The sequence below is a fragment of the Cetorhinus maximus genome, unplaced genomic scaffold, assembly GCF_964194155.1.
Source record: "Cetorhinus maximus unplaced genomic scaffold, sCetMax3.hap1.1 HAP1_SCAFFOLD_1102, whole genome shotgun sequence".
In the NCBI taxonomy this organism is placed as follows: Eukaryota; Metazoa; Chordata; class Chondrichthyes; order Lamniformes; family Cetorhinidae; genus Cetorhinus; species Cetorhinus maximus.
The window spans coordinates 74,785-99,966 of record NW_027597044.1 but is presented as its reverse complement, the minus strand read 5'-3'; the positions used below and the strand labels follow the sequence as shown (position 1 = coordinate 99,966).

The 25,182-nt window shown below is 51.1% G+C and overlaps 1 protein-coding gene across 1 annotated transcript; it reads left to right on the top strand.

Annotated features, from left to right (window-relative positions):
• The first annotated feature begins 5,170 nt into the window (after positions 1-5,170).
• Positions 5,171-6,080, top strand: LOC144675681 (uncharacterized). The gene has a single exon (XM_078536325.1). The coding sequence runs from the start codon at positions 5,171-5,173 to the stop codon at positions 5,825-5,827; it is 657 nt and encodes a 218-aa protein (XP_078392451.1). The 3' UTR covers positions 5,828-6,080.
• Positions 6,081-25,182: the final 19,102 nt, after the last annotated feature.

Here is a 25,182-nt window from a genome sequence, read left to right as displayed (position 1 = left end):
GGTACAGATAACCCTAGTGGGGGTGGGGGTTAGGGTTAGGTACAGATAGACCTAGTGGGGGTGGGGTTAGGGTTAGGTACAGATAGCCCTAGTGGGGGGTGGGGTTAGGGTTAGGTACAGATAGTCCTAGTGGGGGTGGGGGTTATGGTTAGGTACAGATAGCCCTAGTGGGGGTGGGTTAGGGTTAGGGTTAGGTACAGATAGACCTAGTGGGGGTGGGGTTAGGGTTAGGTACAGATAGACCTAGTGGGTGTGGGGTTAGGGTTAGGTACAGATAGACCTAGTGGGGGTGGTTGTTAGGGTTAGGTACAGATAGACCTAGTGGGGGTGGGGTTAGGGTTAGGTACAGATAGCCCTAGTGGGGGTGGGGTTAGGGTTAGGTACAGATAGTCCTAGTGGGGGTGGGGGTTAGGGTTAGGGTTAGGTACAGATAGTCCTAGTGGGGGTGGGGTTAGGGTTAGGTACAGATAGCCCTAGTGGGGGTGGGGTTAGGGTTAGGTACAGATAGCCCTAGTGGGGGTGGGGTTAGGGTTAGGTACAGATAGCCCTAGTGGGGGTGGGGTTAGGGTTAGGTACAGATAGCCCTAGTGGGGGTGGGGTTAGGGTTAGGTACAGATAGCCCTAGTGGGGGTGGGGTTAGGGTTAGGTACAGATAGTCCTAGTGGGGGTGGGGGTTAGGATTAGGGTTAGGTACAGATAGACCTAGTGGGGGTGGGGTTAGGGTTAGGTACAGATAGTCCTAGTGGGGGTGGGGGTTAGGATTAGGGTTAGGTACAGATAGACCTAGTGGGGTTAGGGTTAGGGTTAGGTACAGATAGACCTAGTGGGGGTGGGGTTAGGATTAGGGTTAGGTACAGATAGACCTAGTGGGGGTGGGGGTTAGGGTTAGGGTTAGGTACAGATAGACCTAGTGGGGGTGGGGTTAGGGTTAGGTACAGATAGCCCTAGTGGGGGTGGGGTTAGGGTTAGGTACAGATAGACCTAGTGGGGGTTAGGGTTAGGGTTAGGTACAGATAGCCCTAGTGGGGGTGGGGTTAGGGTTAGGGTTAGGTACAGATAGACCTAGTGGGGTTAGGGTTAGGGTTAGGTACAGATAGACCTAGTGGGGGTGGGGTTAGGGTTAGGTACAGATAGACCTAGTGGGGGTGGGGTTAGGGTTAGGGTTAGGTACAGATAGACCTAGTGGGGGTGGGGTTAGGTACAGATAGCCCTAGTGGGGGTGGTGTTAGGGTTAGGTACAGATAGCCCTAGTGGGGGTGGGGTTAGGGTTAGGTACAGATAGACCTAGTGAGGGTGGGGGGATGGGATCGAAATAGGCTAAAAGGTAGAGATAAACAATGGATGGAAATACACTTAAAAATAATGGAAATCGGTGGGAAAAGAAAAATCTATATAAATTATTGGACAAAACAAAAAGTAGGGGGAAAATCGGAAAGGGGGTGGGGATGGAGGAGAGAGTTCATGATCTAAAGTTGTCGAACTCCAGGGTTATGTCCGGAAGGCTGTAAAGTGCCCAGTCGGAAGATGAGGTGCTGTTCCTCCAGTTTGTGTTGAGCTTCACTGGAACAATGCAGCAGGCCAAGGTCGGACATGTGGGCATGAGAGCAGGGTGGAGTGTTGAAGTGGCAAGCGACAGGGAGGTCTGGGTAATGCTTGTGGACAGACCGAAGGTGTTCTGCAAAGCGGTCACCCAGTCTGCGTTTGGTCTCTCCAATGTAGAGGAAACCGCATTGGGAGCTGCGAATGCAGGAGACTAAATTGAGGGAAGTGCAAGTGAAATGCTGCTTCACTTGAGTGTTTGGGCCCTTGGACGGTGAGGAGGGACGGGGTAAAGGGGCAGGTGTTACAGCTTCTGCGGTTGGATGGGAAGGTGCCGTGGGAGGGGGTTGAGGTGTAGGGGGTGATGGAGGAGTGGACCAGGGTGTCCCGGAGGGAACGATCCCTACGGAATGCCGCCGGAGGGGTGAAGGGAAGATGTGTTTGGTGTTGGCATCATGCTGGAGTTGGGGGAAATGGCGGAGGATGATCCTTTGAATGCGGAGGCTGGTGGGGTGATAAGTTCTTTCTACCCTTAATGAGCACATTCCTTAGATAATATCACCACCTTCAACACCTCTTTGTCCTTTTGTCTGTGACATCTTTTGGTTCTCTCCACCTATCACTGACCCTCTATCCAACTCTACCTGTCCCACCCCCCCTTAAACCAGCTTATATTTCACCTCTCTTCTATTTTTCCTTAGTTTTGTTGAAGGGTCACAGGGACTCGAAACGTTAACTGTCCCTCTCCGCAGACGCTGCCAGACCTGCTGAGTTTTTCCAGCTATTTTTGCTTTTGTTTTGGATTTCCAGCATCCGCAGTTTTTTGCTTTTACTTTTTAAAGGATGTGAGTCTAACCCGCCTCCACCACCCTTCCAGGCAGCGCATTCCAGACCCTCACCACCCTCTGGGTCAAAAAGGTTTTTCCTCACATCCCCCCCCCTAAACCTCCTGCCCCTCACCTTGAACTTGTGTCCCCCTCGTGACTGACCCTTCAACTAAGGGGAACAGCTGTTCCCTATCCACCCTGTCCATGCCCCTCATAATCTTGTACACCTCGATCAGGTCGCCCCTCAGTCTTCTCTGCTCCAACGAAAACAACCCAAGTCTATCCAAACCTCTCTTCATAACTTAAACGTTTCATCCCAGGCAACATCCTGGTGAATCTCCTCTGCACCCCCTCCAGTGCCATCACATCCTTCCTATAATGTGGCGACCAGAACTGCACACAGTACTCCAGCTGTGGCCTCACCAAGGGTCTATACAACTCCAACATGACCTCCCTACTTTTGTAATCTATGCCTCGATTGATAAAGGCAAGTGTCCCATCTGCCTTTTTCACCACCGCACTAACATGCCCCTCCGTCTTCAGAGATCTATGGACACACACGCCAAGGTCCCTTTGTTCCTCAGAACTTCCTAGTGTCATGCCGTTCATTGAATACTTCCTTGTCAAATTACTCCTTCCAAAGTGTATCACCTCACACTTTTCAGGGTTAACTTCCATCTGCCACTTATCTGCCCATTTGACCATCCCGTCTATATCTTCCTGTAGCCCAAGACACTCAACCTCACTGTTAACCACCCGGCCAATCTTTGTGTCATCCGCAAACTTACTAATCCTACCCCCCACATAGTCATCTATGTCGTTTATATAAATGACAAATAATAGGGGACCCAGCACAGATCCCTGTGGTACGCCACTGGACACTGGCTTCCAGTCACTAAAACATCCTTCTGTCATCACCCTCTGCCTCCTACAACTAAGCCAATTTCGAATCCACCTTATCAAATTACCCTGTATCCCATGTGCCTTTGCCTCCTTTATAAGTCTCCCATGTGGGACCTTGTCAAAGGCTTTGCTGAAATCCATATAAACTACATCAACTGCACTACCCTCATCTACACACCTGGTCCCACCTCCTCAAAAAATTCAATCCAATTTGTTAGGCATGACCTCCCTCTGACAAAGCCATGCTGACTATCCCTGATCAAACCTTGCCTCTCCAAGTGGAGATAGATACTCTCCTTCAGAAATTTCTCCAATAGTTTCCCCACCACTGACGTGAGACTCACTGGCCTGTAGTTCCCTGGCTTATCTCTACAACCCTTCTTAAATAGCAGAACCACATTAGCTGTTCTCCAGTCCTCTGGCACCTCCCCCGTGTCCAGAGAGGAATTAAAAATTTGGGTCAGAGCCCCTGCGATCTCCTCCCTTGCCTCCCTCAGCAGTCTGGGACACACATCATCCAGACCTGGAGATTTGTCCACTTTTAAGCCTGCCAACACCTCCAATACCTTGTCACTCCCTATATCAATTTGCTCAAGAACCTCGCAGTCCCTCTCCCCGAGTTCGATACCTTCATCCTCATTCTCTTGGGTGAAGACGGATGTGAAGTATTCGTTCAACACTCTACCGATGTCCTCTGGCTCCACCCATAGATTGTCCCCTTGGTCCCTAATGGGCCCTACTCTTTCCCTGGTTATCCTCTTCCCATTGATATACTTATAGAATATCTTGGGATATCCCTACATTTACCAGCCAGAGCTTTCTCATATCCCCTCTTTGCTCTCCTAATTGCTTTCTTAAGCTCCACCCTGCACTGTCTGTACTCCACTAATGCCTCTGCTGATTTGCTTCCCTTGTACCTGCTAAAAGCCTCTCTTTTCCTTCTCATCGTATCCTGAATATCTCTGGTTATCCATGGTTCTCTGGGCTTGTTACTCCTTCCTATCACCCTAGAGGGAACATGTTGAGCCTGTCCCCTCCCCATTTCCTTCTTGAACACCCCCCACTGTTTCTCTGTAGATTTCCCCACAAGTAGCTGTTCCCAGTCTACCTTGGCCAGATCCTGCCTTATTTTACTGAAATCCACTCTCCCCCAATCCAACTTGCAACTTGTCTATTTCTTTGTCCGTAACAAGCTTAACCTGTACCGTGTTGTGGTCGCTATTGCTAAAATGCTCCCCCACCACCACCTCAGCCACCTGTCTGGCTTCATTCCCCAGAATTAGGTCCAGCACTGCACCGTCCCTTGTTGGACCCTCTACATATTGACCTAAAAAGTTCTCCTGTACACATTTCAAGAAATCCACTCCATCCAAGCCGTTAACACTATGTCTATCCCAATTAATGTTGGGAAAGTTGAAATCGCCTAATATAATTACCCTATTGTTATTGTTTTTACACACCTCTGCAAATTGTGCACATATTTACTCCTCAATTTCCCGCTGACTATCTGGGGGTCTATAATAAACACCTAACAATGTGGCTGCCCCTTTTTTTAATCCTAAACTCTACCCACAAAGCTTCATTCGATGCCCCCACCAAGATATCATCTCTCCTTACTGCAGTAACTAACTCCTTAACTAATAATGCAACACCTCCTCCTCTTTTACCCCCTCCCCTGTCTCTCCTGAATATTCCATACCCCGGATTTTCCTCTCCCAGGACGGGACCCCCCAACCCCTCGCCCCAGGGTTCAGTCCGGGGACCCTCTCCCTCTACGGCCGGCACGTCCCTCCTGATGTCAGCAGGACCCAAGCTGCGGACGGTATTCGAGCCGTGGGAGGAGGCGCGGGCGGGCGGGGGAAGAGCAGGCGACGGGCGGAGTGGGATCTTGCTGTGCTTTGATGGCCTCCTCCCTCTTTCTGTGTCCAGCAGTCTTGCTGAAGGGAGGCCGGGTGAAAGTGGAAGAGGAGGAGGAGGAGGAGGATGAAGAGGAGGGTGAGGTGACCTCGGGGCCCCCCTCCCGCCCGTCGCCTGCTCCCGGCGTCGCCGCGGGAGGCGGGCTGAGCGACCAGAGGGGGCGGCGCCTCTCAGCGGCAGCCGCCGCCGGCAGGAGGGCCCGGCACCAGTGCGGGGTGTGCGGCAAGGGCTTCCTGCACCCCTCCTCGGTGAAGACTCACCAGCGGATCCACACCGGCGAGCGGCCCTTCCTGTGCGCTGTGTGCGGGAAAGGCTTCAAGCACCTGTCGGAGGTGACGGTCCACGAGCGCATCCACACCGGCGAGCGGCCCTTCACCTGCACCGTCTGCGGCAAGAGGTTCGTCAACTCCTCCAACCTGCTGACCCACCGCCGCATCCACACCGGCGAGCGGCCCTACAAGTGCGGGGTGTGTGCCAAAGACTTCACCCAGTCAGGGGAGCTGAAGAAACACCAGCGGGTCCACACGGGAGAGCGGCCCTACAAGTGCGCAGTCTGCGGCAAAGGCTTCACCCGCTCGCCCCACGTCAAGCGGCATCAGAGGGTTCACACACGGCAGCTGCCACCCTCCCTCTCTGACTGACTCCCCCCCTGCCCTCTCGTTCCGGGATAGCGGGCACCGTGTCACTCCCCCGTCTCCCTGTCCGGATCTACAATCCCAGGACATACAAGTCTCTCAGCCTCAGGGTAGACCCCTGCCCAGAAAGGATTCGAGTGCAGACTGGGGCCTCTCTCTCTCTCTCTCTCTGCTCCGGACTGTCGGTGTTTGAATGTTTTGTTGTGAGCTGAGCTTCAGCCACACCCAGCCCAGAAAACGGCCGGTATTAAACAGTAGCTCAGAGCGCGAGTGACCTGTTCATTGGAGAACCTCGTGCATCACAGTCACTGGTACACAGACACTCACACACATTCTGTCTCTCATACACACACACACACACACACACACCCTCACACATACACACTCACACACACTCTCATACAAACACACACACTCTCATACAAACACACACACTCTCATACAAACACACACACTCTCATACAAACACACACACTCTCATACAAACACACACACTCTCATACAAACACACACACTCTCATACAAACACACACACACACACACTCACACTCATACAAACACACTCACACTCTCACACACTCTCATACAAACACACACACTCACACACACTCTCATACAAACACACACACACACTCTCATACAAACACACACACACACACACACACACTCTCATACAAACACACACACACACTCTCATACAAACACACACACACACACTCACACACACTCTCATACAAACACACACACTCTCATACAAACACACACACTCTCATACAAACACACACACTCTCATACAAACACACACACACACACACTCACACTCATACAAACACACTCACACTCTCACACACTCTCATACAAACACACACACTCACACACACTCTCATACAAACACACACACACACTCTCATACAAACACACACACACACACACACACTCTCATACAAACACACACACACACTCTCATACAAACACACACACACACACACACCCTCACACATACACACTCACACTCTCACACACTCTCATACAAACACACACACTCACACACACTCTCATACAAACACACACACACACACACTCTCATACAAACACACACACACACTCTCATACAAACACACACACACACACACACCCTCACACATACACACTCACACTCTCACACACTCTCATACAAACACACACACTCACACACACTCTCATACAAACACACACACAAACTCTCATACAAACACACACACTCACACACACTCTCATACAAACACACACACACACACACACACTCTTATACAAACACACACACACTCACACACACTCTTATACAAACACACACACCCTCACACATACACACTCTCACACACACTCTCATACAAACACACACACACTCACACACACTCTCATACAAACACACACACTCACACACTCTCATACAAACACACACACTCTCATACAAACACACACACACACACACTCACACTCATACAAACACACACACACACACACACTCTCATACAAACACACACACACTCTCATACAAACACACACACTCACACACACTCTCATACAAACACACACTCACACACTCATACAAACACACACACACACTCTCATACAAACACACACACTCACACTCATACAAACACACACATACACACACTCACATACAAACACACACACACACACTCTCATACAAACACACACACACACACACTCATACAAACACACACACACACACACACACACACACTCATACAAACACACACACACACACTCTCATACAAACACACACTCACACACTCACACTCATACAAACACACACATACACACACTCACATACAAACACACACACTCTCACACACACTCTCATACAAACACACACACTCACACACACTCTCATACAAACACACAAACTCTCATACAAACACACACACACACTCATACAAACACACACACTCTCATACAAACACACACACTCTCATACAAACACACACACACACTCTCATACAAACACACACACACTCTCATACAAACACACACTCACACACTCTCATACAAACACACACACTCACACACTCTCATACAAACACACACACACACACACTCTCATACAAACACACACACACACACACTCATACAAACACACACACACACACACACACTCTCATACAAACACACACACACACACACTCATACAAACACACACACACACTCTCATACAAACACACACACACACTCTCATACAAACACACACACTCACACTCATACAAACACACACACACACACACTCTCATACAAACACACACACACACACACACTCTCATACAAACACACACACACACACACACACTCTCATACAAACACACACACTCACACACTCTCATACAAACACACACACACACTCTCATACAAACACACACACTCACACTCATACAAACACACACACACACACACACACTCATACAAACACACACACACTCACACACACTCATACAAACACACACACTCACACACTCTCATACAAACACACACACACACTCTCATACAAACACACACACTCACACTCATACAAACACACACACTCACACACACTCTCATACAAACACACACACACACACACACTCATACAAACACACACACACTCACACACACTCTCATACATACAAACACACACACACACACACTCTCATACAAACACACACACTCACACACTCTCATACAAACACACACACTCTCATACAAACACACACTCACACACTCTCATACAAACACACACTCAGACACACTCTCATACAAACACACACTCACACACACACTTTCATACAAACACACACATACACACACACACTCTCATACAAACACACACACTCACACACTCTCATACAAACACACACTCACACACACTCTCATACAAACACACACATACACACACACACTCTCATACAAACACACACACACACTCTCATACAAACACACACACACTCACACACACTCTCATACAAACACACACACACTCTCATACAAACACACACACTCACACACTCTCATACAAACACACACACACACACACTCTCATACAAACACACACACACACACTCTCATACAAACACACACTCACACTCACACACACTCTCATACAAACACACACTCACACACACTCTCATACAAACACACACACACACACTCACACACTCTCATACAAACACACACACGCGCACACACACACACTCATACAAACACACACACACACACACACACTCACACACACTCTCATACAAACACACACTCACACACTCATACAAACACACACACACACTCTCATACAAACACACACACTCACACTCATACAAACACACACACTCACACACACTCTCATACAAACACACACACACACACACTCTCATACAAACACACACACACTCACACACACTCTCATACAAACACACACACTCTCATACAAACACACACACTCTCATACAAACACACACACTCACACACACTCTCATACAAACACACACTCACACACACTCTCATACAAACACACACACACACACTCTCATACACACACACACTCACACACACTCTCATACAAACACACACACACACACACTCACACACACTCTCATACAAACACACACACTCACACACACTCTCATACAAACACACACACACTCATACAAACACACACACTCACACACACTCTCATACAAACACACACACACACTCACACACACTCATACAAACACACACACTCACACACACTCTCATACAAACACACACACTCACACACACACTCATACAAACACACACACTCACACACACTCTCATACAAACACACACACTCACACACACACTCATACAAACACACACACTCACACACACTCTCATATAAACACACACACACAAACACACACACACACTCACACACACTCTCATACAAACACACACTCACACACACTCTCATACAAACACACACACACACACTCTCATACAAACACACACACTCTCATACAAACACACACACTCTCATACAAACACACACACTCACACACACTCTCATACAAACACACACATACACACACACATTCTCATACAAACACACACACACTCACATACAAACACACACTCTCATACAAACACACACTCACACACACTCTCATACAAACACACACACTCTCATACAAACACACACATACACACACACATTCTCATACAAACACACACACACTCTCATACAAACACACACTCACACACACTCTCATACAAACACACACTCACACACACTCTCATACAAACACACACACTCACACACACTCTCATACAAACACACACACTCTCACACACACTCTTATACAAACACACACACACACACTCTCATACACACACACACTCACACACACTCTCATACAAACACACACTCACACACACTCTCATACAAACACACACACTCACACACTCTCATACAAACACACACTCTCATACAAACACACACACACACACACACACACACTCATACAAACACACTCACACACACTCTCATACAAACACACACACACACTCACATACAAACACACACACACACACACACTCATATAAACACACACACACACACTCATACAAACACACACTCTCATACAAACACACACACACACACTCACACACACTCTCATACAAACACACACACACTCATACAAACACACACACTCACACACACTCTCATACAAACACACACATACACACACACTCACATACAAACACACACACACACTCTCATACAAACACACACACACTCTCATACAAACACACACACACATACAAACACACACACACACTCTCATACAAACACACACACACACACTCATACAAACACACACACACTCTCATACAAACACACACACACACACACTCATACAAACACACACACACACACACTCTCATACAAACACACACACACACACACTCTCATACAAACACACACACACTCATACAAACACACACATACACACACACTCATACAAACACACACACACTCTCATACAAACACACACACTCTCATACAAACACACACACACATACAAACACACACACACACTCTCATACAAACACACACACACATACAAACACACACACACACTCTCAAACACACACACACACACACTCATACAAACACACGCACACACACACTCTCATACAAACACACACACACACACACACTCTCATACAAACACACACACACACACACACACTCATACAAACACACACATACACACACACTCACATACAAACACACACACACTCTCATACAAACACACACACACATACAAACACACACACACACTCTCATACAAACACACACACACACACTCTCATACAAACACACACACACACACACACTCTCATACACACACACTCTTATACAAACACACACACACACACACACTCATACAAACACACACACACTCACACACACTCTCATACAAACACACACACTCTCATACAAACACACACACACACTCTCATACAAACACACACACACTCACACACACTCATACAAACACACACACTCACACACTCTCATACAAACACACACACATACAAACACACTCTCATACAAACACACACACACTCACAAACACACTCTTGCACACACACACACTCTCTCTCACACACACGCTTGTGCACACACACAGTCTTTCTCTCTCACACACTTTCTCTCACATGCACGCACACACACAACACTCGCGCGCACACACACTTGCACACACCTACGCTAACTCTCTCATACACACACGCACGCACACACTCACATGCACACACACACACACACACACATTCTCTCACACACTCCCACACATACATACACACACACACTCGCTCTCTCTCTCTAATACACACACATATGCGCACACACTGTCAAACACACACTCACTCACACACATACACTGAACCATATGCAGATACAGATTGACTCATGCACAGACAGAGACCTGACTCGCACACGCACACACCGACTCATACACACATACACTGACATGTGAGTACACACACACTCTGACACACTTACTAAAACACAGCACAACGTGTTGGAATGATAGGGGTCAGTCTACACGGACTATCCAGAGGAGTGGTGCTGGGGTGGTGCTGGTGGGATCAGGTATGTCCAACATTGGTGACCTCTCCCTAACGTAGGTCACTGCAGGAGCAGATTATAAAGGTGTGGTACACAGAACCTCCCCTTGCCAGTGTAGTGTTGAGATTAACGCCTATTATTGAACAGGATAAGGACAACGATCTCGGTAATGAGCAGGATTCAAACTCACAGACGACTCCTGGTGGGTTACAGGTCTGTGGGTGGCTGGAGGAGTAATGATCTCAGATATGGTGGAAGAGTTGATACTGAGGGAGGGCTGCACTGTCGGAGGGTCAGTACTGAGGGAGTGCTGCACTGTCGGAGGGTCAGTACTGAGGGAGTGCCGCACTGTCGGAGGGTCAGTACTGAGGGAGTGCTGCACTGTCGGAGGGTCAGTACTGAGGGAGTGCCGCACTGTCGGAGGGTCAGTACTGAGGGAGTGCTGCACTGTCAGAGGGTCAGTACTGAGGGAGTGCTGCACTGTCGGAGGGTCAGTACTGAGGGAGTGCTGCACTGTCAGAGGGTCAGTACTGAGGGAGTGCCGCACTGTCGGAGGGTCAGTACTGAGGGAGTGCCGCACTGTCAGAGTGTCAGTACTGAGGGAGTGCCGCACTGTCGGAGGGTCAGTACTGAGGGAGTGCTGCACTGTCAGAGGGTCAGTACTGAGGGAGTGCCGCACTGTCAGAGTGTCAGTACTGAGGGAGTGCCGCACTGTCGGAAGGTCAGTAGTGAGGGAGTGCCACACTGTCAGAGGGTCAGTACTGAGGGAGTGCTGCACTGTCGGAGGGTCAGTACTGAGGGAGTGCTGCACTGTCAGAGGGTCAGTACTGAGGGAGTGCTGCACTGTCAGAGGGTCAGTACTGAGGGAGTGCTGCACTGTCAGAGGGTCAGTACTGAGGGAGTGCTGCACTGTCAGAGGGTCAGTACTGAGGGAGTGCCGCACTGTCAGAGGGTCAGTACTGAGGGAGTGCTGCACTGTCGGAGGGTCAGTACTGAGGGAGTGCTGCACTGTCGGAAGGTCAGTACTGAGGGAGTGCTGCACTGTCGGAGGGTCAGTACTGAGGGAGTGCTGCACTGTCGGAGGGTCAGTACTGAGGGAGTGCTGCACTGTCAGAGGGTCAGTACTGAGGGAGTGCTGCTCTCTCCTGGATGGGACGTTACTCCGAGGAGCATATCTGTCTCTCAGGCTGACATGAAAGATTCCGTGACCAATACTTCGAAAGAGGGCAGTACGAGAAACAGGGGATCTGATTGCAATCACGTTACAGTTCATGGGATCTTGCTTTGCAGAATTTGGTGGCCATAATTCATACATTACCACATTGACGACAGTTTGAATGTATTTCCGTTCCTGTGAACACTCTGCTGCATCCCGAGGTGTCAACGACACTGTATAGAAGATAATGAAACCGCGTCAGGAGAAGGCCATTCAGCCCATCTTGACTGTGCTGGCTCTGGGAATGAGCAATGCAATGAAACCCACCGGCTTCTCTCTTCCCCCACCCCCCCGCTACAAGATGCACTGCAGGAACTCACCAAGGCTCCTTCCACAGCACCTTCCAAACCCACGACCACTACCATCTAGAAGGACAAGGGCAGCAGACACATGGGAACCCCACCACCTGGAAGTTCCCCTCCGAGTCACTCACCATCCTGACTTGGAAATATATCGGCCGTTCCTTCACTGTCGCTGGGTCAAAATCCTGGAACCCGCTCCCTAACAGCGCCGTGGGTGTACCTACATCACACGGACAAAATCCCGGAACTCCCTCCCTAACAGCGCCGTGGGTGTACCTACACCGCAGGGACAAAATCCCGGAACTCCCTCCCTCCCTAACAGCGCCGTGGGTGTACCTACACCGCAGGGACAAAATCCCGGAACTCCCTCCCTAACAGCGCCGTGGGTGTACCTACGCCACACGGACAAAATCCTGGAACTCCCTCCCTAACAGCGCCGTGGGTGTACCTACACCACACGGACAAAATCCTGGAACTCCCTCCCTAACAGCGCCGTGGGTGTACCTACACCACACAGACAAAATCCCGGAACTCCCTCCCTAACAGCGCCGTGGGTGTACCTACACCACACGGACAAAATCCTGGAACTCCCTCCCTAACAGCGCTGTGGGTGTACCTACACCACACGGACAAAATCCCGGAACTCCCTAACAGCGCCGTGGGTGTAACTACACCACACGGATAAAATCCTGGAACTACCTCCCTAACAGCGCCGTGGGTGTACCTACACCACAGGGATGAACTCCCTCCCTAACAGTGCCGTGGGTGTACCTACACCACAGGGATAAAATCCCGGAACTCCCTCCCTAACAGCGCCGTGGGTGTACCTACACCACACAGACAAAATCCTGGAACTCCCTCCCTAACAGCGCCGTGGGTGTACCTACACCACACGGACAAAATCCTGGAACTCCCTCCCTAACAGCGCCGTGGGTGTACCTACACCACACGGATAAAATCCTGGAACTCCCTCCCTAACAGCGCCGTGGGTGTACCTACACCACAGGGACTGCAGCGGTTCAGGAAGGCAGCTCACCACCACCTTCTCAAGGGGCAATTAGGGATGGGCAATAAATGCTGGGCCCGGCCAGCAAAGCTCATGTCCCGTGAATGAATTTAAAAAAAAACCTTGTTTCTTTTTGAGACCATCTCTGTGTCCCGAGCGCAGTGTGTGACCACACTGACCCTACATGCTAACCACACTCTCACTTGTGGTCACAGCTCCCGCTATCTCCCCAGCGAGACCACAGGGCTGTTAATTCACACAGTCATTAACCTGTCATTACTGCCTGTTGCATTTATATCACCCTGTCCAATATCTCAGCTCCCACAATCATTCCTTTCTGTTTTATCTCATCTTTGGCTGCGCCCCCAACTCACCCCATGGGAATATGCTTCTTCTGTATCCGGACTCTCTCCGCCTTGATCTGCCATTCCTCAGTTCTTCCTTCCCTGGCCGACCTTTGTCTCCACTCGAACAGCCCTCGATCACTTCTCAAATCACTGTTATTGGCTCCCTTCCAGTCTGATATCTTCACCTATGATTTTTCCCTTGTCTCTTTCCATAGAATCCATTAAACCAAATTATATTATGCTCACTATTCCCCAGGAACTCCCCCACTGCAACACACTCCACTCCCCTCACTCATTCCTCAGAATTAGCTTCCACTCTGCTTCCCTCCTGGTTGGATGAGTCACGTACTTACTGAGGAATTTCTGCTTCATTCTCCCCGTGCCCTGTCTTCTGTTCCCTCGAGTCTGCATTGGTGTGTGTTTTATTCTAATTCATTCACAGGATGTGCGCTTTGCAGGCAATTGCCCAATCCTAATTGCCCCTCAAGAAGGTGGTGGTGAGCTGCCTTCTTGAACCGCTGCAGTCCCTGTGGTGTAGGTACACCCACGGCGCTGTTAGGGAGGGAGTTCCAGGATTTTGTCCGTGTGGTGTAGGTACACCCATGGCGCTGTTAGGGAGGGAGTTCCAGGATTTTGTTCGTGTGGTGTAGGTACACCCACGGCGCTGTTAGGGAGGGAGTTCCAGGATTTTGTCCGTGTGGTGTAGGTACACGCACGGCGCTGTTAGGGAGGGAGTTCCAGGATTTTGTCCGTGTGGTGTAGGTACACCCACGGCGCTGTTAGGGAGAGAGTTCCAGGATTTTGTCCGTGTGGTGTAGGTACACCCACGGCGCTGTTAGGGAGAGAGTTCCAGGATTTAGTCCGTGTGGTGTAGGTACACCCACGGCGCTGTTAGGGAGGGAGTTCCAGGATTTTGTCCGTGTGGTGTAGGTACACGCACGGCGCTGTTAGGGAGGGAGTTCCAGGATTTTGTCCGTGTGGTGTAGGTACACGCACGGCGCTGTTAGGGAGGGAGTTCGAGTTTGGGAACAGGAAAGCAGTTGTTACATTGCTGGGTGTTTACTCTAAGGTTCTGAAATAGTGAGAGGGAGAGAGAGGAGCATATCTGTAAGCAAATGTGAGAGACATTTTTAAAAATCATGAATAAAAGGAGACTTTCATTACACTCCACCATCTAGAAGGACAAGGGCAGCAGACACATGGGAACACCCCCACCTGGAAGTTCCCCTCCGGGCCCCTCACCGTCCTGACTTGGAAATATATAAAAAATATACATAAAAGTGGGAGGTGTTACATTTTGGAAGGACAAAGCAAGGTAGGATATACACAGTAAATGGTCGGGCACTGAGGAGTGCGGAGAAACAAAGGGATCTGGGAGTTCAGATACATCATTCCCTGAAAGTGGCGTCACAGGTAGACAGGGTTGTAAAGAAAGCTTTTGGCATACTGGCCTTCATAAATCAAAGTATTGAGTATAGGAGTCAGGATGTTATGGTGAGGTTGTATAAGACATTGGTGAGGCCAACTTTGGAGTATTGTGTGCAGTTCTGGTCGCCTAACTACAGGAAGGATATCAGTAAGATTGAGAGAGTGCGGAGATTTACAAGGATGTTGCCGGGTCTTAAGGAGTTGAGTTACAGGGAAAGATTAAACAGGTTAGGACTTTATTCCTTGGAGCGTAGAAGAATGAGGGGAGATTTGATAGAAGTTGACAAAATTGTGAGGGGTATAGACAGAGTAAATGCTCTTTCCACTTAGATTAGGAGAGATAAACACGAGTGGACATGGCTTTAGGGTGAAAGGGGAAAGGTTTAGGGGGAACATTAGGGGGAACTTCTTCACTCAGAGAGTGGTGAGAGTGTGGAACGAGCTACCACCTGACGTGGTAAATGCGGGCTCACTCTTAAGTTTAAAGAATAAATTGGATAGATACATGGATGGGAGAGGTCTGGAGGGTTATGCACTGGGTGCAGGTCAATGGGACTAGCGGAATAACATTTCGGCACAGACTAGAAGGGCCGAATGGCCTGTTTTCTGTGCTGTAGTGTAGTGTTCTATATCGGCCGTTCCTTCACTGTCGCTGGGTCAAAATCCTGGAACTCCCTTCCTAACAGCGCCGTGGGTGTACCTACACCACACGAACAAAATCCTGGAACTCCCTTCCTAACAGCGCCGTGGGTGTACCTACACCACACGGACAAAATCCTGGAACTCCCTCCCTAACAGCGCCGTGGGAGTACCTACACCACACGGACAAAATCCTGGAACTCCCTCCCTAACAGCGCCGTGGGTATACCTACACCACACGGACAAAATCCTGGAACTCCCTCCCTAACAGCGCCGTGGGTGTACCTACATCACACGGACAAAATCCTGGAACCCACTGCCTAACAGCGCCGTGGATGTACCTACACCACAGGGACAAAATCCTGGAACTCCCTCCCTAACAGCGCCGTGGGTGTACCTACACCACACGGACAAAATCCTGGAACTCCCTCCCTAACAGCGCCGTGGGTGTACCTACACCACACGGACAAAATCCTGGAACTCCCTCCCTAACAGCGCCGTGGGTGTACCTATACCACACGGACAAAATCCTGGAACTCCCTCCCTAACAGCGCCGTGGGTGTACCTACACCACAGGGACAAAATCCCGGAACTCCCTCCCTAACAGCGCCGTGGGTGTACCTACACCACACGGACAAAATCCCGGAACTCCCTCCCTAACAGCGCCGTGGGTGTACCTACACCACAGGGACTGCAGCGGTTCAGGAAGGCAACTCACCACCACCTTCTCAAGGGGCAATTAGGAATGGGCAATAAATGCTGGGCCCGGCGAGCCAGGCCCACATCCCCGTGAATGAATTTTTAAAAAAGCCTCCTTGTTTCTTTTTGAAAGCATCTCTGTGTCCCGAGCGCAGTGTGTGACCACACTGACCCTACATGCTAACCACACTCTCACTTGTGGTCACAGCTCCCGCTATCTCCCCAGCGAGACCACAGGGCTGTTAATTCACACAGTCATTAACCTGTCATTACTGCCTGTTGTATTTATATCACCCTGTCCAATATCTCAGCTCCCACAATCATTCCTTTCTGTTTTATCTCATCTTTGGCTGCGCCCCCAACTCACCCCATGGGAATATGCTCCTTCTGTATCCGGACTCTCTCCGCCTTGATCTGCCATTCCTCAGTTCTTCCTTCCCTGGCCGACCTTTGTCTCCACTCAAACAGTCCTCAATCACTTCTCAAATCACTGTTATTGGCTCCCTTCCAGTCTGATATCTTCACCTATGATTTTTCCCTTGTCTCTTTCCATAGAATCCATTAAACCAAATTATATTATGCTCACTATTCCCCAGGAACTCCCCCACTGCAACACACTCCACTCCTCTCACTCATTCCTCAGAATTAGCTTCCACTCTGCTTCCCTCCTGGTTGGATGAATCACGTACTTACTGAGGAATTTCTGCTTCATTCTCCCCGTGCCCTGTCTTCTGTTCCCTCGAGTCTGCATTGGTGTGTGTTTTATTCTAATTCATTCACAGGATGTGCGCTTTGCAGGCAATTGCCCAATCCTAATTGCCCCTTCTTGAACCGCTGCAGTCCCTGTGGTGTAGGTACACCCACGGCGCTGTTAGGGAGGCAGTTCCAGGATTTTGTCCGTGTGGTGTAGGTACACCCACGGCGCTGTTAGGGAGGGAGTTCCGGGATTTTGTCCGTGTGGTGTAGGTACAACCATGGCGCTGTTAGGGAGGGAGTTCCAGGATTTTGTCCGTGTGGTGTAGGTACACGCACGGCGCTGTTAGGGAGGGAGTTCCAGGATTTTGTCCGTGTGGTGTAGGTACACCCATGGCGCTGTTAGGGAGGGAGTTCCAGGATTTTGTCTGTGTGGTGTAGGTACACGCACGGCGCTGTTAGGGAGGGAGTTCCAGGATTTTGTCCGTGTGGTGTAGGTACACCCACGGCGCTGTTAGGGAGGGAGTTCCAGGATTTTGTCCGTGTGGTGTAGGTACACGCACGGCGCTGTTAGGGAGGGAGTTCCAGGATTTTGTCCGTGTGGTGTAGGTACACGCACGGCGCTGTTAGGGAGGGAGTTCGAGTTTGGGAACAGGAAAGCAGTTGTTACGTTGCTGGGTGTTTACTGTAAGATTCTGAAATAGTGAGAGGGAGAGAGAGAAGCATATCTGTAAGCAAATGTGAGAGACATTTTTAAAAATCATGAATAAAAGGAGACTTTCATTACACTCCACCATCTAGAAGGACAAGGGCAGCAGACACATGGGAACACCCCCACCTGGAAGTTCCCCTCCGAGCCACTCTCCATCCTGACTTGGAAATATATAAAAATTATACATAAAAGTTTGAGGTGTTACATTTTGGAAGGACAAAGCAAGGTAGGATATACACAGTAAATGGTCGGGCACTGAGGAGTGCGGAGAAACAAAGGGGTCTGGGAGTTCAGATACATCATTCCCTGAAAGTGGCGTCACAGGTAGACAGGGTTGTAAAGAAAGCTTTTGGCATACTGGCCTTCATAAATCAAAGTATTGAGTATAGGAGTCAGGATGTTATAGTGAGGTTGTATAAGACATTGGTGAGGCCAACTTTGGAGTATTGTGTGCAGTTCTGGTCGCCTAACTACAGGAAGGATATCAGTAAGATTGAGAGAGTGCGGAGAAGATTTACTAGGATGTTGCCGGGTCTTAAGGAGTTGAGTTACAGGGAAAGATTAAACAGGTTAGGACTTTATTCCTTGGAGCGTAGAAGAATGAGGGGAGATTTGATAGAAGTTGACAAAATTGTGAGGGGTATAGACAGAGTAAATGCTCTTTCCACTTAGATTAGGAGAGATAAACACGAGAGGACATGGCTTTAGGGTGAAAGGGGAAAGGTTAAGGGGGAACATTAGGGGGAACTTCTTCACTCAGAGAGTGGTGAGAGTGTGGAACGAGCTACCATCTGACGTGGTAAATGCGGGCTCACTCTTGAGTTTAAAGAATAAATTGGATAGATACATGGATGGGAGAGGTCTGGAGGGTTATGGACTAGGTGCAGGTCAATGGGACTAGTGGAATAACATTTCGGCACAGACTAGAAGGGCCGAATGGCCTGTTTTCTGCGCTGTAGTGTGTTCTATATCGGCCGTTACTTCAATGTCGCTGAGTCAAAATCCTGGAACTCCCTCCCTAACAGCGCCGTGGGTGCACCTACACCACACGGACAAAATCCTGGAACTCCCTCCCTAACAGCGCCGTGGGTGTACCTACACCACACGGACAAAATCCTGGAACTCCCTCCCTAATAGCGCCGTGGGTGTACCTACATCACACGGACAAAATCCTGGAACTCCCTCCCTAACAGCGCCGTGGGTGTACCTACACCACACGGACAAAATCCTGGAACTCCCTCCCTAACAGCGCCGTGGGTGTACCTACATCACAGGGACTGCAGCAGTTCAAGAAGGCAGCTCACCACCACCTTCTCGAGGGGCAATTAGGATTGGGCAATTGCCTGCAAAACCCACATCCCGTGAATGAATTAGAATAAAACACACAGACCAGTGCAGACTCGAGGGAACAGAAGACAGGGCACGGGGAGCATGAAGCAGAAATTCCTCAGTAAGTACGTGACTCATCCAACCAGGAGGGAAGCAGAGTTGGAGCTAATTCTGAGGAATGAGTGAGAGGAGTGGAGTGTGTTGCAGTTGGGGAGTTCCTGGGGAATAGTGAGCATAATATAATTTGGTTTAATGGATTCTATGGAAAGAGACAAGGGAAAAATCATAGGTGAAGATATCAGACTGGAAGGGAGCCAATAACAGTGATTTGAGAAGTGATTGAGGACTGTTCGAGTGGAGACAAAGGTCGGCCAGGGAAGGAAGAACTGAGGAATGGCAGATCAAGGCGGAGAGAGTCCGGATACAGAAGAAGCATATTCCCATGGGGTGAGTTGGGGGCGCAGCCAAAGATGAGATAAAACAGAAAGGAATGATTGTGGGAGCTGAGATATTGGACAGGGTGATATAAATACAACAGGCAGTAATGACAGGTTAATGACTGTGTGAATTAACAGCCCTGTGGTCTCGCTGGGGAGATAGCGGGAGCTGTGACCACAAGTGAGAGTGTGGTTAGCATGTAGGGTCAGTGTGGTCACACACTGCGCTCGGGACACAGAGATGCTTTCAAAAAGAAACAAGGAGGTTTTTTTTAAAATTCATTCACGGGGATGTGAGCGTCGCTGGCCGGGCCCAGCATTTATTGCCCATTCCTAATTGCCCCTTGAGAAGGTGGTGGTGGTGAGCTGCCTTCCTGAACCGCTGCAGTCCCTGTGGTGTAGGTACACCCACGGCGCTGTTAGGGAGGGAGTTCCAGGATTTTGTCCGTGTGGTGTAGGTACACCCACGGCGCTGTTAGGGAGGGAGTTCCCTTCCCTCGCCCTCCTCTCCCCCTTCCCCCTGCCCCTTCTCTCCCCTCCCCCTCCTCTCCCCTCCCCCTCCTCTCCCTTCCCCCTGCCCCTTCTCTCCCCTCCCCCTCCTCTCCCCTTCCCCCTGCCCTTCTCTCCCCTTCCCCCTCCTCTCCCCTTCCCCCCTCTCCCCTTCCCCCTCCTCTCCCCTTCCCCCTCCTCTCCCCTTCCCCCTCCTCTCCCCTTCCCCTCCTTCCTTCCCCCCTCCTCCCTTCCCCTCCCCCTCCATAATCCCCCCTCCCCTTCCCCTCAAACCCCCCTCCCCTCACTCTTCCCCCTCCTCCCTACCCCTTCACCGCTCCTGCTCCCCTTCCCCCTCAATCACCCCCTCCTCCCCCCCCTCAATCACCCCTCCCCTCAATCCCCTCCCCTCCTCCCCTCAATCACCCCCTCCCCTCAATCCCCCCCTCCCCTATCCCCCCCTCCCCTCAATCCCCCACCTCAATACCCCCGCACCTTAATCCCCTCCCCTGCCCCTCAATCCGCCTTCCCCCTCCTCCCTCCCCCAATCCCCCCACCCCTCAATCCCTCCTCCTGTCCCCTCAATCCCCCTTCCCTCCCCTCTGCCTTCCCCCTCCCTCCCCTTCCCCCACCTCCTCCCTTCCCCTTGACCCCCCACCTCCTCCCTCCCCCTTGACCCCCCTCCCCTCCTCACCTTCCCCCTCAATCCCCCCCTCCCCTCAATCCCTCCTCCCCTCAATCCCCCTTCCCGTCCCCTCAATCCCCCCTCCCCTCAATCCCCCTCCCCTCCCCTCCCCTCAATCCCCCCTCCCGTCAATCTCCCCTCCCCTCAATCCGCCTCCCTCTCCTCCCCTCAATCCCCCTTCCCCTCCCCTCAATTCCCTTCCCCCCCCCTCCTCCCCTCAATCCTCCCTCCCCCCAATCCCCTCCTCCCCTCAATCCCCCCTCCCCCCCATCCCCCCTCACCCCTCCTCCAATCCCCCTCCCCTCAATCCCCCCTCCCCTCAATCCTCCCCTCCCCTCAATCCCCCCTCCCCTCAATCCCCCCCTCCCCTCCCCTCAATCCCCCCCTCCCCTCCCCTCAATCCCCCCCTCCCCTCCCCTCAATCCTCCCCTCCCCTCAATCCTCCCCTCCCCTCAATCCCCCCTCCCCTCAATCCCCCCCTCCCCTCAATCCCCCCCTCCCCTCAATCCCCCCTCCCCTCCCCTCAATCCCCCCTCCCCTCAATCCCCCCTCCCCTCAATCCCCCCCTCCCCTCAATCCCCCCTCCCCTCAATCCCCCCTCCCCTCCCCTCCCCTCAATCCCCCCCCTCCCCTCAATCCCCCCTCCCCTCCCCTCAATCCTCCCCTCCCCTCAATCCTCCCCTCCCCTCAATCCTCCCCTCCCCTCCCCTCAATCCTCCCCTCCCCTCAATCCTCCCCTCCCCTCCCCTCAATCCTCCCCTCCCCCTCCCCTCAATCCTCCCCTCCCCTCCCCTCAATCCTCCCCTCCCCTCCCCTCAATCCTCCCCTCCCCTCCCCTCAATCCTCCCCTCCCCTCAATCCTCCCCTCCCCTCAATCCTCCCCTCCCCTCCCCTCAATCCTCCCCTCCCCTCAATCCTCCCCTCCCCTCCCCTCAATCCTCCCCTCCCCTCAATCCTCCCCCTCCCTCCCCTCCCCTCCCCTCCCCTCCCCTCAATCCTGGAGTGTTGGCAACTCAGACCTAGAACCAGGGTAATGGAGGGAGGGGGGGGTGGGTTTGGCGCGCGAGAAATCCCTCACCAAGATGGCGGCGGGAGGAAACAGCCCCTCACCAAGATGGCGGCGGGAGGAAACAGCCCCTCACCAAGATGGCGGCGGGAGGAAACAGCCCCTCACCAAGATGGCGGCGCAGCCCCGGCCTCTCCGCCTCCGGAGAGCGGCCCTGACCGGCGCCGGCGGCTCCCCAGCGGGGGCCGGGAGCGGGACTGAGGCCGGATGGTGAGGCTGGGGGTGGGGTTTGGGATTGGAGGGGTGGGGGGTGGGGGCGGGGGGCGGCCGGCGGCGGTTTCCTCGCTCACCTTTCGTTTTGAGGAGAAACCTCAAGGAAATGGCGGCCGGGACGGAGCTGAAACAAAATGGCGGCGTGGCCCCGCCCCCTGGCCGCCGCGGCCCCGCCCCCTCTGCCCGGCCTGTCAATCAAAGCGTTACCAACGCTCCCGGATTGCCCTGGAGTCTCCCGGACTCGAAGGATTCCCCCTCCCCCAAAAGGGGATTTTTATTAAAAAAATAGATTTAATTTTAAAAAATCAATTGTTTTGTATTTTCTGGCCGTAAAAATGTCTCAGCTAAAGGCCGCGGGGTTGGATTTCTTACCTCAGTCAAACGAAGAGTTGGCATCCTACGACCTGCTTACCTACCTGGAGCTTTCCTTTTCACCGATTCAGTTTTATCCTCCTTTCGGAGAATTATTTCGGGTAAATTGCTTGTTCGTCGAAAGAAAAAATGTCTAAATGAGTAATGATCTCGACTCAGCGGCACAGACAGACAAATCAGGAGGAGGCCACTCGGCCCCTCGAACCTGCTGCACCATTCAATAAGAACCCGGCTGACCTGACCATCAGCTCAACCCCACATTCCCGCCTGACCCTCCCCCCCCCCCCCTCTCCCCCGATAACCTGTCACCCTCCTGTTCACCAAGAATCGAATAACGATTGTTATTTTAACAGTAGATATCCAGACACAAATCATTGACGGTCACCCAACTGCTTTACCGGCGCAGGTCAGGTCCTGTCCAAAGTCATGGGGAGGTTGTGATGGATCGAACGGGAGGAGGGACTGTTCCCGGTGGCAGGAGGGTCGGGAACCAGAGGGTGAGGCGGATTGAGGGCGATCGCGAAAAGAACCAGAGGGGGAGCGGAGGTGAGGGTGGGGGTGAGGTGGGTGAGGAGGGTGGGGGTGAGGTGGGTGGGTGGGGGGAGATGGGGGAAAGATTTAGTTTTAAACACAGTGAGTTGTTGTGATCTGGAAGGCGCTGCCTGAAAGGGCAGCAGAAGCAGATTCAATCGGCATTTTCAAAAAGGGGAATTCGGATAAATACTTGAAGGGGGAAACATTGACAGGGAGACGGAGGGAGAGGGCAATTCATTGGAAAACTCTACCAAAGAGAGACAGCACAGATACGATGGACTGAATGGCCGTCTCAGCACTGAACAATTCTCTATGCTCCTGCATATTCTCTGCTGAAAGTCAAGCGAAACTTGCAAGATTAAACCCTCTCAGCCCCTTTAAAATCCTCTCAACCCCATTAAAACCCTCTCAGCCCCCTTTAAAATCCTCTCAACCCCATTAAAACCCTCTCAGCCCCATTAAAACCCTCTCAACCCCATTAAAACCCTCTCAGCCCCATTAAAACCCTCTCAGCCCCTTTAAAATCCTCTCAACCCCATTAAAATCCTCTCAGCCCCTTTAAAACCGTCTCAACCCCTTTAAAACCCTCTCAGCCCCATTGAAACCCTCTCAACCCCATTGAAATCCTCTCAACCCCATTAAAACCCTCTCAGCCCCATTAAAACCCTCTCAGCCCCATTAAAACCCTCTCAGCCCCATTGAAACCCTCTCAGCCCCATTAAAACCCTCTCAGCCCCATTAAAACCCTCTCAGCCCCTTTAAAACCCTCTCAACCCCATTAAAACCCTCTCAACCCCATTAAAACTCTCTCAACCCCATTAAAACCCCCTCAGCCCCATTGAAACCCTCTCAACCCCATTAAAACCCCCTCAGCCCCATTAAAACACTCTCAACCCCATTGAAACCCTCTCAGCCCCATTAAAATCCTCTCAACCCCATTGAAACCCTCTCAGCCCCTTTAAAACCCTCTCAACCCCATTAAAACCCTCTCAGCCCCTTTAAAACCCTCTCAACCCCATGAAAACCCTCTCAGCCCCTTTAAACCCTCTCAACCCCATTAAAACCCT

Bases quoted from the DNA above. Each gene is read 5' to 3' on its own strand.
- LOC144675681 (XM_078536325.1), top strand. From the start codon at position 5,171: ATGGCCTCCTCCCTCTTTCTGTGTCCAGCAGTCTTGCTGAAGGGAGGC.